Here is a 13,959-nt window from a genome sequence, read left to right as displayed (position 1 = left end):
CCTCCCAGGCTGCCCACCAGCTGCCCACAGGCCCGTCCTCCCAGGCTACCCCACCAGCTGCCCGCAGGCCCGTCCTCCCAGGCTACCCCACCAGCTGCCCACAGGCCCGACCTCCCAGGCTGCCCACCAGCTGCCCACAGGCCCGACCTCCCAGGCTGCCCACCAGCTGCCCGCAGGCCCGTCCTCCCAGGCTACCCCACCAGCTGCCCACAGGCCCGACCTCCCAGGCTGCCCACCACCTGCCCACAGGCCCGTCCTCCCAGGCTACCCCACCAGCTGCCCACAGGCCCGACCTCCCAGGCTGCCCACCAGGTGCCCGCAGGCCCGTCCTCCCAGGCTGCCCACCAGCTGCCCGCAGGCCCGTCCTCCCAGGCTACCCCACCAGCTGCCCACAGGCCCGACCTCCCAGGCTGCCCACCACCTGCCCACAGGCCCGACCTCCCAGGCTACCCCACCAGCTGCCCGCAGGCCCGACCTCCCAGGCTGCCCACCACCTGCCCACAGGCCCGTCCTCCCAGGCTACCCCACCAGCTGCCCACAGGCCCGACCTCCCAGGCTGCCCACCAGCTGCCCACAGGCCCGTCCTCCCAGGCTGCCCAGCAGCTGCCCGCAGGCCCGTCCTCCCAGGCTGCCCACCAGCTGCCCGCAGGCCCGTCCTCCCAGGCTGCCCACCAGCTGCCCACAGGCCCGTCCTCCCAGGCTGCCCACCAGCTGCCCACAGGCCCGACCTCCCAGGCTACCCCACCAGCTGCCCGCAGGCCCGACCTCCCAGGCTACCCCACCAGCTGCCCACAGGCCCAACCTCCCAGGCTACCCCACCAGCTGCCCACAGGCCCGTCCTCCCAGGCTGCCCACCACCTGCCCACAGGCCCGACCTCCCAGGCTGCCCACCAGCTGCCCACAGGCCCGACCTCCCAGGCTGCCCACCAGCTGCCCACAGGCCCGTCCTCCCAGGCTGCCCAGCAGCTGCCCGCAGGCCCGACCTCCCAGGCTGCCCACCAGCTGCCCACAGGCCCGACCTCCCAGGCTGCCCACCAGCTGCCCACAGGCCCGACCTCCCAGGCTGCCCACCAGCTGCCCACAGGCCCGACCTCCCAGGCTGCCCACCAGCTGCCCACAGGCCCGTCCTCCCAGGCTGCCCAGCAGCTGCCCGCAGGCCCGACCTCCCAGGCTGCCCACCAGCTGCCCACAGGCCCGTCCTCCCAAGCTGCCCAGGAGGTGCCCGCAGGCCCGTCCTCCCAAGCTGCCCAGCAGGTGCCCGCAGGCCCGACCTCCCAGGCTGCCCCCAGACTCACAACGCAAAGGCCTCGTTCCACACGGGGTTCAGCGTGGCCTTCACCGTGCGGGTCTTCTGCTTGGTCAGGTTCCGGGGGTCCGGGATGAGCTTCAGCTTCACGTAAGGGTCGGACAGCCCGTTGGGGTCCATGGGGATGAGGTTCCGGGCCTCACCGACTGAGGGGAGGTGGAGGAGGCCACTGAAGCCCGGGAAGAGAACCCCGGCCTCCCCGCCAGCCAGTTCCACCGTCTGCCCCGTCTCTCCCAGAAGACGGGGCGTGAAGTCACCCCACCAGTTACCTGGGGACCCGGCGCGGGGTCTCCCAGGCCCAGAGGGCAGGCACCCAGGCCGTGCCACAGTGGTGCACAGGCTCCCGCTGACCTGGGCCTTCTCCCATCCCTGCCTCTCAAGGACCTGCACGCCGGGTCTGAGGACCGGAACCCTGTGCCTCGGGCAAAGGGGCTGTGCACTGGAGGCAGCTCCCGGCTGTGCGTCTCTCTGTCTCTCTGTCTCTCAGAGGTGCTGAAGTCCTGCAGTCTCCTCACCCCCATCAACTGGGAGACAGCTCAGTGGTTACACAAGACTTTCATATCTGAGGGTCTGAGGTCCAAAGTTCAGTCCCTGGCACCACCACAAGCTGGAGCTAAGGAAGGCAATGTTTTATAAAAATAACAACGGGGAATCCGGTGGTAGCACAGCGGGTTAAGCGCACGTGGTGCAAAGCACAAGGACCGGCATAAGCATCCTGGTTCGACTCCCCACCTGCAGAGGAATCGCTTCACAGGTGGTGAAGCAGGTCTGCAGGTGTCTGTCTTTCTCTCCCCCTCTCTGTCTTCCCCTCCTCTCTCCATTTCTCTCTGTCCTGTCCAACAACAACGACACCAATAACTACAACAATCAAACAACAAGGGCAACAAAAGGGAATAAGTATTTGAAAATAAATAAATAACAATAATAGGGGGCCGGGCAGTGGTACACCTGGTTGAGCACACACACCACAGTGCGCAAGGACCCAGCTTCAAGCCCCCGCTCCCCACCTGCAGGGGGAAAATTTCAGGGGCTGTGGAGCAGGGCTGCAGGTGTCTCTCTGTATCTCTCCCTCTCTACCTCTCCCTCCGCTCTCGATTACTGTCTCTATCCAATAAGGATAAATAAAAAAAGGTTTTAAAAAAGGTTTTAAAAATGGGCAGGGTGGAGGTAGATAGCATAATAGTTATGCAGAGACTCATGCCTGAGGCTCTGAGGCCTGCACCACAATAAGCCAGTGCTGTGCAGTGCTCTGGTGTTCCTGTCTCTCTCTCTGCATCTCTTTCAAAAATAAAATAAATACTTTAAAAAAAAAAAGGGCAAGAGGCAGCTGGAGGGGGCGTGGTCAACGTGGGTGCGGAGGTGGTGGGCGTGGCTTCTAGAGGGGCGTGGCTTTCCCAGCGCGCAGGTGAATTCAATTGGTCCAACGTTCTGAAGAGGCGTGGCCACCTGTGTAAGAGCGGCGGGCGAATGCCATTGGCCCGGGGCGGGGGGGGGCGGTGCCTCACCGGTGACGTGAATCTCGTCGGAGGTGGGCGCGCGGATCTCCAGCTGCAGCCGCCCGCGGCGCTCGGTGTGGTCCACGCCGCACAGGGAGGGCACGCTGCGCACGCAGCGCCGGTGCACGTTCATCTCGCAGCCTGCGGGCGCGGGGCGGGCTGCAGGCTACCCCCAAGGAACCCCAGGCCACTCCCAGGACCCTCCCAGGCCGCCCCCCAGGACGAACTCAGGTTGCCCCCAAGGACCATCCCAGGATGCCACCAGGACCCTCCAAGGCAGCCGCCCAGGACCCTCCCAGGCAGCCCCCCAGGACCCTCCCAGGCAGCCCCCCAGGACCCTCCCAGACCGTCCACCAGACCATCCCAGGAAGCCCCCCAGGACCCTCCCAGGCATCCCCCCAGGACAGTCCCAGACAGCCACCAGGACCCACTCAGGAAGCCCCCACGACCCTCCCAGTCAGCTCCCCAGGACCCTCCCAGGCAACCCCCAGGAACCTCCCAGGAAGCCCCCCAGGACCCTCCCAGGCAGTCCCCCCAGTACTATCCCAGGCTGTCCCCAAGGACCCTCCACGGATGCCACCAGCACCCACCCAGGATGTCACCAGGACCCTCCCAGGATGCCCCCCAGGACCCTCCCAGGATGTCCCCCAGGACCCACCCAGGCAGCCTCCCAGGACACTCCCCGGCAGCCCCCCAGGAACCTCCAAGGATGCCCCCGCTGACCCTCACAGGCAGCCCCCAAAGAACCCCCAGGAAGCCCCCCAAGACCTTCCCAGGCAGCCCCCCAAGACCCTTCCAGGAAACCCCCCAGGACCCTCCCAGGCAGCTCCCCAGGACCCTCCAAAGCTGGCCCCCAGGACCTTCCCAGGCAGCCCCACAGGAACCTCCCAGGATGCCCCCCAGGTCCCACCCAGGCAGCCCCTCAGGACCCACCCAGGCAGCCCCCTAGGACCCTCCAAGGCAAACCCCCACGACCCTCCCAGGTAGGCCCCCAGGACCCTCCCAGGCAACACCCAGAACCCTCCCAGCTGCACCCAGGACCCTCCCAGGACCCTCCCAGCTGCTCCCCAGAACCCTCCCAGGCAGCCCCCAGGACCCTCCTCTGCTGGCCCCCAGACCCTCCCAGGCATCCTTAAATGACCCCCAGGCAGCCCCTCAGGACCCTCCCAGGCAGCCCCCCAGGACGAACTCAGGTTGCCCCCAAGGACCATCCCAGGATGCCACCAGGACCCTCCCAGACAAACCCCCGGGACCCTCCCAGGCAGCCCCCCAGGACCCTCCCAGGCAGCCCCCCAGGACCCTCCCAGGCAGCCCCACAGGACCCTCCCAGGCAGCCCCCCAGGACGAACTCAGGTTGCTCCCAAGGTCCACCCCAGGATGCCACCAGGACCTTCCCAGACAGTCCCCCAGGACCCTCCCAGGCAGCCCCCCAGCACCCTCCCAGGCAGCCCCCCAGGACCCTCCCAGGCCGCCCCCCAGGACGAACTCAGGTTGCTCCCAAGGACCACCCCAGGATGCCACCAGGACCTTCCCAGACAGCCCCCCAGGACCCTCCCAGGCAGCCCCCCAGGACCCTCCCAGACCGCCCCCCAGGACGAACTCAGGTTGCTCCCAAGGACCACCCCAGGATGCCACCAGGACCTTCCCAGACAGCCCCCCAGGACCCTCCCAGGCAGCCCCCCAGGACCCTCCCAGACCGCCCCCCAGGACGAACTCAGGTTGCCCCCAAGGACCACCCCAGGATGCCACCAGGATCCTCCCAGACAGCCGCCCAGGACCCTCCCAAGCAGCCCCCCAGGACCCTCCCAGGCAGTCCCCCAGGACCCTCCCAGGCAGCCCCCCAGGATGAACTCAGGTTGTCCCCAAGGACCATCCCAGGATGCCACCAGGACCCTCCCAGACAGCCGCACAGGACCCTCCCAGGCAGCCCCCCAGGACCCTCCCAGGCAGCCCCCCAGGACCCTCCCAGGCAGCCCCCCAGGACCCTCCCAGACCGCCCCCCAGGACGAACTCAGGTTGCCCCCAAGGACCATCCCAGGATGCCACCAGGACCCTCCCAGACAGCCCCCCAGGACCCTCCCAGGCCGCCCCCCAGGATGAACTCAGGTTGCCCCCAAGGACCATCCCAGGATGCCACCAGGACCCTCCCAGGCAGCCCCCCAGGACCCTCCCAGGCAGCCCCCCAGGACGAACTCAGGTTGCCCCCAAGGACCACCCCAGGATGCCACCAGGACCCTCCCAGACAGCCGCCCAGGACCCTCCCAGGCAGCCCCCCAGGACGAACTCAGGTTGCCCCCAAGGACCATCCCAGGATGCCACCAGGACCCTCCCAGACAAACCCCCAGGACCCTCCCAGGCAGTCCCCCCGGACCCTCCCAGGCAGCCCCCCAGGACGAATTCAGGTTGCCCCAAGGACCATCCCAGGATGCCACCAGGACCCTCCCAGACAGCCCCCCAGGACCCTCCCAGGCAGCCCCCCAGGACCCTCCCAGGCAGCCCCCCAGGACCCTCCCAGGCAGCCCCCCAGGACCCTCCCAGGCCGCCCCCCAGGACGAACTCAGGTTGCCCCAAGGACCATCCCAGGATGCCACCAGGACCCTCCCAGGCAGCCGCCCAGGACCCTCCCAGACAGCCCCCCAGGACCCTCCCAGGCAGCCCCCCAGGACCCTCCCAGGCAGACCCCCAGGACCCTCCCAGGCAGCCCCCCAGGACAGTCCCAGACAGCCACCAGGACCCACTCAGGAAGCCCCCACGACCCTCCCAGTCAGCCCCCCAGGACCCTCCCAGGCAACCCCCAGGAACCTCCCAGGAAGCCCCCCAGGACCCTCCCAGGCAGACCCCCAAGACCCTCCCAGGCAGCCCCCCCAGTACTATCCCAGGCTGTCCCCAAGGACCCTCCACGGATGCCACCAGCACCCACCCAGGATGTCACCAGGACCCTCCCAGGATGCCCCCCAGGACCCTCCCAGGATGTCCCCCAGGACCCATCCAGGCAGCCTCCCAGGACACTCCCCGGCAGCCCCCCAGGAACCTCCAAGGATGCCCCCGCTGACCCTCACAGGCAGCCCCCAAAGAACCCCCAGGAAGCCCCCCAAGACCTTTCCAGGCAGCCCCCCAAGACCCTTCCAGGAAACCCCCCAGGACCCTCCCAGGCAGCTCCCCAGGACCCTCCAAAGCTGGCCCCCAGGACCTTCCCAGGCAGCCCCCTAGGACCCTCAAAGGCAAACCCCCACGACCCTCCCAGGTAGGCCCCCAGGACCCTCCCAGACAACACCCAGAACCCTCCCAGCTGCACCCAGGACCCTCCCAGGACCCTCCCAGCTGCTCCCCAGGACCCTCCCAGGCAGCCCCCAGGACCCTCCTCTGCTGGCCCCCAGACCCTCCCAGGCATCCTTAAATGACCCCCAGGCAGCCCCTCAGGACCCTCCCAGGCAGCCCCTCAGGACCCCACCAGGATTACCCCCAGAACTCTCCCAGACAGCCCTCCTGGACCCTCCCAGTCTACCCCCCAGGACCCCTCCCAGTTTGCCTCCCAAGACCACCCAGGCAGCCCCCCAGTATCCCTCAGGATGCCTCAGGACCCCCAGGCTGCCCTCCAGGACCCTATTCAGTAGCCTCCCAGGACCCTCCCAGGCAGCCCCTGAGGACCACCCAGGTAGTCCTAAAGGACCCTCCCAGGCTGCCCCCCAGGACCCCCCAGGCAGGCCCCAAAGACCATCCCAGACAGTCCCCAGGACCCCCTAGGCAGCCCCCCAACAAACCCCAGGAAGCCCCCCAGGACCCTTCCAGGCAGCCCCCTAGACCCCCCCAGGCTGCCCCCAGTACCCCAAGGCAGCCCTTCAGGACCCCCCAGGCAGACCCCCAGGACCCCCAGGATGCCCCCCAGGACATTCCCAGGCTACCCCCTCAGGACCCTCCCAGGCTGCCCCCCAAGAACCCTCCCTGTTGGGACTATGTGTGAGCTTGATAGAGCTTAGGGAGAACTCCCCCCATCTGAGAAGATCCCCTCTTGTGAGTCTCTCTCAACCGAGGTGAGCAAAAGGGGGGAAACTCAGACTTGGTTCTTTCCTTCTTGGCTCTCAGGCCCACAGAAACCCCAGTACTTCTCCTCAGTAACTGCAGGCCACATGGCCGCCTCCTTTAAGATTCACTCACTCAGAGTTCACAGAGGAGGACACACCTTATCACACACTCCTAGCAGTGTCCTTTGATGTCCTCAATTTGCATCAAACCTTGCTGATCTTCTGTCTATCTCGCCTTAACTGGTTCAACCCCTCTGCTCCCCTCAAACGCCTCTGGGTAATTAGATGCCTGCATCAGGAGACTAATTATCTTGACCTTTATGTATCTCATCAATTCTTGTCATACCAGCCCCCTACCATAGGGGTAAGCCGATCTTTAGAAACCTGTGATTTCTGACATATTTCAATAATTCCCTTTGTTTGGTTTTTATTTAACTCATGTCCACCAGCTAATAAATGAGACCTGAGACCTTAGACTTGAGGTCTGAGATCTGAGCACGCTGCAGGTCTCCCCGATGTCTTTTACTTCGTGTCATCCCGTCGCGAGCGAGAAAGAACCGGTCCGTTACCTTTCCCCTGGAGACCACCCCGCCAGAGACCCCGACACCTCCCAGGTAACCCTAAAGGACCTTCCCAGACAGCCTTAAAGGACCCTCCCAGACAGCCCCCAGGACCCTCCAAGACAGCCCCCCAAGCCCCCAAGGACCCTCCCAGGCCGCCCCCACCACCTCCCCCCAGGACCCCCAGGACCTCCTCTAGGACCCTAGGCCACCCACAGCACCCAGCACCTCTCCCCAGGACCCCCAGGACCCCAGCACCTCCCCCAGGACGCTAGGCCACACCCAGCACCTCCCCCCAGGACCCCCAGCACCTCCCCCCAGGACCCCAGGACCCCCAGCACTTCCCCCCAGGACCCCAGGACACCCAGCACCTCCACCCAAGACCCCAGGACCCCCAGCACCTCTCCCCAGGACCCCAGGACCCCCAGCACCTCCACCCAAGACCCCAGGACCCCCAGGACCCCAGGAACCCCCTATAACCTCCCCCCAGGACCCCAGGACACCCAGCACCTCCCCCAGGACCCCAGGACACCCAGCATGTCCCCCCAGGACTCCAGGACCCCCAGCACATCCCCCCAGGTCCCCAGGTCCCCCAGCACCTCCCCCCAGGACCCCAGGACACCAGGACCCCCAGCACCTCCCCCAGGTCCCCCAGCACCTCCCCCCAGGACCCCAGGACCCCCAGCACCTCCCCAAGGACCCCAGGACCCCCAGCACCTGCCCCAGGTCCCCAGGACACAACCTCCCCCCAGGACCCCAGGACCCCCCGCACCTGCCCCCAGGACCCCAGGACCCCCAGAACCTCCCCCCAGGACTCCAGGACCCCAGCACCTCCCCCAGGACTCCAGGACCCCCAGAACCTCCCCCCAGGACTCCAGGACCCCAGCACCTCCCCCAGGACTCCAGGACCCCAGCACCTCCCCCAGGACTCCGGGACCCCAGCACCTCCCCCCAGGTCCCCAGCACCTCCCCCAGGACTCCAGGACCCCAGCACCTGCCCCCAGGACTCCAGGACCCCCAGCACCTCCCCCAGGACTCCAAGACCCCCAGCACCTCCCCCCAGGTCCCCAGGACCCCAGCACCTGCCCCCAGGACTCCAGGACCCCCAGCACCTCCCCCAGGACTCCAGGACCCCCAGCACCTCCCCCAGGACTCCAGGATCCCCAGCACCTCCCCCCAGGACCCCAGGACACCCAGCACCTCCACCCAGGATCCCAGGACCCCAGGACCCCCAGCACCTCTTCCAGGTCCCCAGAACCCCCAGCACCTCCCCCCAGGACCCCAGGACCCCCAGCACCTCCCCCAGGTCCCCAGGACACCACCTCCCCCCAGGACCCTCTGCACCTGCCCCAGGACCCCAGCACCTGCCCCCAGGACTCCAGGACCCCCAGCACCTGCCCCCAGGACCCCAGGACCCCCAGCACCTCCCCCAGGACCCCAGGACCCCAGCACCTCCCCCCAGGACTCCAGGACCCCAGCACCTGCCCCCAGGACTCCAGGACCCCCAGCACCTCCCCCCAGGACTCCAGGACCCCCAGCACCTCCCCCAGGTCCCCCAGCACCTCCCCCAGGTCCCCAGGACCCCCAGCACCTCCCCCAGGTCCCCCAGCACCTGCCCCCAGGACCCCAGGACCCCCAGCACCTCCCCCAGGTCCCCAGGACCCCAGCACCTCCCCCCAGGACTCCAGGACCCCAGCACCTGCCCGCAGGACTCCAGGACCCCCAGCACCTCCCCCCAGGAATCCAGGACCCCAGCACCTGCCCCCAGGACTCCAGGACCCCAGCACCTGCCCCAGGACTCCAGGACCCCAGCACCTGCCCCAGGACTCCAGGACCCCAGCACCTGCCCCAGGACTCCAGGACCCCAGCACCTGCCCGCAGGACTCCAGGACCCCCAGCACCTCCCCCCAGGACTCCAGGACCCCAGCACCTCCCCCCAGGACTCCAGGACCCCAGCACCTCCCCCCAGGACTCCAGGACCCCAGCACCTGCCCCAGGACTCCAGGACCCCAGCACCTCCCCCCAGGACTCCAGGAGCCCCAGCACCTGCCCCCAGGACTCCAGGACCCCCAGCACCTCCCCCCAGGACTCCAGGACCCCCAGCACCTCCCCCAGGTCCCCCAGCACCTCCCCCAGGTCCCCAGGACCCCCAGCACCTGCCCCAGGTCCCCCAGCACCTGCCCCCAGGACCCCAGGACCCCCAGCACCTCCCCCAGGTCCCCAGGACCCCAGCACCTCCCCCCAGGACTCCAGGACCCCAGCACCTGCCCGCAGGACTCCAGGACCCCCAGCACCTCCCCCCAGGAATCCAGGACCCCAGCACCTGCCCCCAGGACTCCAGGACCCCAGCACCTGCCCCAGGACTCCAGGACCCCAGCACCTGCCCCAGGACTCCAGGACCCCAGCACCTGCCCGCAGGACTCCAGGACCCCAGCACCTGTCCGCAGGACTCCAGGACCCCCAGCACCTCCCCCCAGGACTCCAGGACCCCAGCACCTGCCCCCAGGACTCCAGGACCCCAGCACCTGCCCCAGGACTCCAGGACCCCAGCACCTGCCCCAGGACTCCAGGACCCCAGCACCTGCCCCAGGACTCCAGGACCCCAGCACCTGCCCGCAGGACTCCAGGACCCCCAGCACCTCCCCCCAGGACTCCAGGACCCCAGCACCTCCCCCCAGGACTCCAGGACCCCAGCACCTCCCCCCAGGACTCCAGGACCCCAGCACCTGCCCCAGGACTCCAGGACCCCAGCACCTCCCCCAGGACTCCAGGACCCCCAGCACCTGCCCCCAGGACTCCAGGACCCCCAGCACCTCCCCCCAGGACTCCAGGACCCCCAGCACCTCCCCCAGGTCCCCCAGCACCTCCCCCAGGTCCCCAGGACCCCCAGCACCTGCCCCAGGTCCCCCAGCACCTGCCCCCAGGACCCCAGGACCCCCAGCACCTCCCCCAGGTCCCCAGGACCCCAGCACCTCCCCCCAGGACTCCAGGACCCCAGCACCTGCCCGCAGGACTCCAGGACCCCCAGCACCTCCCCCCAGGAATCCAGGACCCCAGCACCTGCCCCCAGGACTCCAGGACCCCAGCACCTGCCCCAGGACTCCAGGACCCCAGCACCTGCCCCAGGACTCCAGGACCCCAGCACCTGCCCGCAGGACTCCAGGACCCCAGCACCTGCCCGCAGGACTCCAGGACCCCCAGCACCTCCCCCCAGGAATCCAGGACCCCAGCACCTGCCCCCAGGACTCCAGGACCCCAGCACCTGCCCCAGGACTCCAGGACCCCAGCACCTGCCCCAGGACTCCAGGACCCCAGCACCTGCCCCAGGACTCCAGGACCCCAGCACCTGCCCGCAGGACTCCAGGACCCCCAGCACCTCCCCCCAGGACTCCAGGACCCCAGCACCTCCCCCCAGGACTCCAGGACCCCAGCACCTCCCCCCAGGACTCCAGGACCCCAGCACCTGCCCCAGGACTCCAGGACCCCAGCACCTCCCCCAGGACTCCAGGACCCCCAGCACCTGCCCCCAGGACTCCAGGACCCCCAGCACCTCCCCCCAGGACTCCAGGACCCCCAGCACCTCCCCCAGGTCCCCCAGCACCTCCCCCAGGTCCCCAGGACCCCCAGCACCTGCCCCAGGTCCCCCAGCACCTGCCCCCAGGACCCCAGGACCCCCAGCACCTCCCCCAGGTCCCCAGGACCCCAGCACCTCCCCCCAGGACTCCAGGACCCCAGCACCTGCCCGCAGGACTCCAGGACCCCCAGCACCTCCCCCCAGGAATCCAGGACCCCAGCACCTGCCCCCAGGACTCCAGGACCCCAGCACCTGTCCCAGGACTCCAGGACCCCAGCACCTGCCCCAGGACTCCAGGACCCCAGCACCTGCCCGCAGGACTCCAGGACCCCAGCACCTGCCCGCAGGACTCCAGGACCCCCAGCACCTCCCCCCAGGACTCCAGGACCCCAGCACCTCCCCCCAGGACTCCAGGACCCCAGCACCTGCCCCAGGACTCCAGGACCCCAGCACCTCCCCCCAGGACTCCAGGACCCCAGCACCTCCCCCCAGGACTCCAGGACCCCAGCACCTCCCCCCAGGAATCCAGGACCCCAGCACATGCCCCCAGGACTCCAGGACCCCAGCACCTGCCCCAGGTCCCCCAGCACCTCTCCCAGGTCCCCAGGACCCCCAGCACCTGCCCCAGGTCCCCCCCCCCCCGGCACCCCCGCACCACTCACAGGAGCACTTCATGCCCTGGTGCACCAGCCCGTAGAGCAGGGAGCCACAGTGGTCGCAGAAGGTGGGGCTGCTGTAGCTGTGCAGGCGGAACTTGTGCTTGTTCCGGGGGTCCTGGGGGAGCGGGGGCTCAGGCCTTGGGCTAGGAACCTCCCCCGCCCTCCTGCTCCGCAGCTCGGCACCAGAGCCCAGGCCTTGCAGGCCGAGCGCCCAGGTTCGATCCCCCGCACCGCAGGGGCCGGGCTGAGCAGTGTTCTGGCTTCGCTCCCTCTCTCGTAAAAATATAGATTGTATTTTTTAATTTATCAATTCATATATTTATTATTTATTGGGTAGAGACAGAGAGAAATTGAGAGGGAAGGGGTGAGATAGAGGAGAGAGACAGAGAGACACCTGCAGCCCTGCTTCACCGCTCATGAAGCTTTCCCCCTGCAGGTGGGGACCAGGGGTTTGAACCTGGGTCCTTGTGCACTGTAGCATGTGTGCCACCACCTGGCCTCCTGTATAATTTACTATTATTATTATTATTATATCTCACAGGCCAGAGCTATAGATTCGTGATCGGCCGCACATAGATTCTTGCAGGCATGAGATTCAGTCCCCAGCATCACAAATGCTTCTGTGAGTCAGGGCTGCAGGAGTCTCTCTCCCTCTCTGCCTCCCCCGCCCTCTTGATTCCTGGCTGTCTCTGTCCAGTAGAGATCATAATGAAACTGAAACATGTTTGCTGTGACACAATGCAGCACATGCTAGGGGGAATGCAGCGAGGGGAAGATGCCCGCAGCTGTGGGAGGAGTGTGTGGACCCGGCAAGATTGCGGTAGAAGCCAAAGCAGGTGGGAGCATCTCGTGCAGGTGGGAGCATCTCCTCCCTGCCTGGCCCCACCTCCTCCCAGCGACTCTGAAGACTGCGCCCTGTGAGCTTGACGCTGGCCTCTGTGGGCGCCTGCCCGCCCTGATGACCTGCCTTCGGGGCCCTCGGGGGAGGGTGGACAGCGGCACCTGTCAGTACAGGCTCCAGGGACGCCAGTTCCCGCCAGACAGGGGCCTTCGGGCCGGGCGGCCGTCTGGGGCTGCCAGGGTGGCTATTTTCAGGGTGCCGCTGCAGGACCCTGTGCTTTGGGGCGGGTCCGTTCCGATTCTGAGGCTCCGTGCACCTCTGCCCGGTGGTAATAAGCAATCCACATCTTGACGAGTGACTTCAGGGGAATCAGGCTGTAGCGCAGCGGGTTAAGCACAGGTGGTGCAAAGGCTCTCTCTCTCTCTGCCTCTCTGTCTCTCCCCAACCCCTTCCTCCACCCGCTAATAAGTGCGACCACCTCCAGGTGGGGAGGCAGCACGGGGGTTCTGCAAACAGACTCTCCTGCCAGAGGCTGAGGCCCCAGGTTCAGTCCCCAGTCAGAGCTCAGCAGGGCTCTGGGGTGTGTGTGTGTCTCCTCCCCCATTAAAATGAAATGAATACAGTATTAAAAAATGAAATAAAATTGGGGCCAGGCAGTGGCACACCTGGTTAAGCACACATAGTACCAAGCACAGGGATCCAGGTTCAAGTCCCACTCCCCACCTGCAGGGGGGAAGCTTCAGGTGAAGCAGGTCAGCAGGTGTCTTAGTCTTTCCCTCTCCCCTCGTTTCTCAATTTATTTCTGTTTTATCCTATAAAATGGAAAAAATGGGGAGTCTGGTGGGTTAAGCACACGTGGCGCAAAGCATAAGAACCGGCACAAGGATCCCAGTTCGAACCCCGGCTCCCCACCTGCAGGGGAGTCGCTTCACAGGCGGTGAAGCAGGTCTGCAGGTGTCTGTCTTTCTCTCCCCCTCTCTGTCTTCCCCTCCTCTCTCCATTTCTCTCTGTCCTATCCAACAACAATGACATCAATAACCACAACAATCAAACAACTAGGGCAACAAAATGGAATAAATAAATATTTAAAAAAATTTAAAAAGTGGTCAGGGAGGTGGCACAGTGGTAAAGCTTTGGACTCTCAAGCGTGAGGTCCTGAGTTCAATCCCCAGCAGCACATGTGCCAGAGTGATGTCTGGTTCTTTCTCTCTCCTACTATCTTCTCATTAATAAATAAATAAAATCTTTTAAAAAATCTAATGGAAAAAATGGCCTCCAGGAGCAGCGGGTTCATAGTGCTGGCACTGAGCCCCAGAGATAACCCTGGAGGCAAAAAAAAAAAAATGATAATAACTGATTTAAGAAGATAAAGTCAGCCCAGCCACCTCCAGCCCTGCGTTAGACTCCAGAGCTGTGGACACTGGTGAGGCGTCTAGACCCATGGAGCCCTGCGGTGCCCTCGCCCCTGTGGCCTTGAACCCGAGTCTGCTCCAGCTGGAGG

At 66.3% G+C, this 13,959-nt stretch overlaps 1 protein-coding gene across 1 annotated transcript in view; it reads right to left on the bottom strand.

Moving 5' to 3' along the window:
- Positions 1-11,739, bottom strand: part of PRKCG (protein kinase C gamma) — a 42,431-nt gene extending 30,692 nt beyond the window's left edge. The window contains exons 1-3 of the mRNA XM_060183910.1: positions 11,621-11,739; positions 2,812-2,943; positions 1,296-1,452 (exon numbers count right to left, since the gene is read on the bottom strand). Of these exons, the coding sequence (XP_060039893.1) occupies positions 1,296-1,452; positions 2,812-2,943; positions 11,621-11,633 (302 nt within the window). The 5' untranslated portion in view covers positions 11,634-11,739. The remainder of the gene's footprint in view (positions 1-1,295; positions 1,453-2,811; positions 2,944-11,620) is intronic.
- Positions 11,740-13,959: the final 2,220 nt, after the last annotated feature.

Source organism: Erinaceus europaeus, unplaced genomic scaffold (assembly GCF_950295315.1).
Source record: "Erinaceus europaeus unplaced genomic scaffold, mEriEur2.1 scaffold_796, whole genome shotgun sequence".
Lineage (NCBI taxonomy): Eukaryota > Metazoa > Chordata > Mammalia > Eulipotyphla > Erinaceidae > Erinaceus > Erinaceus europaeus.
This window is presented reverse-complemented; position numbering and strand designations above follow the sequence as displayed.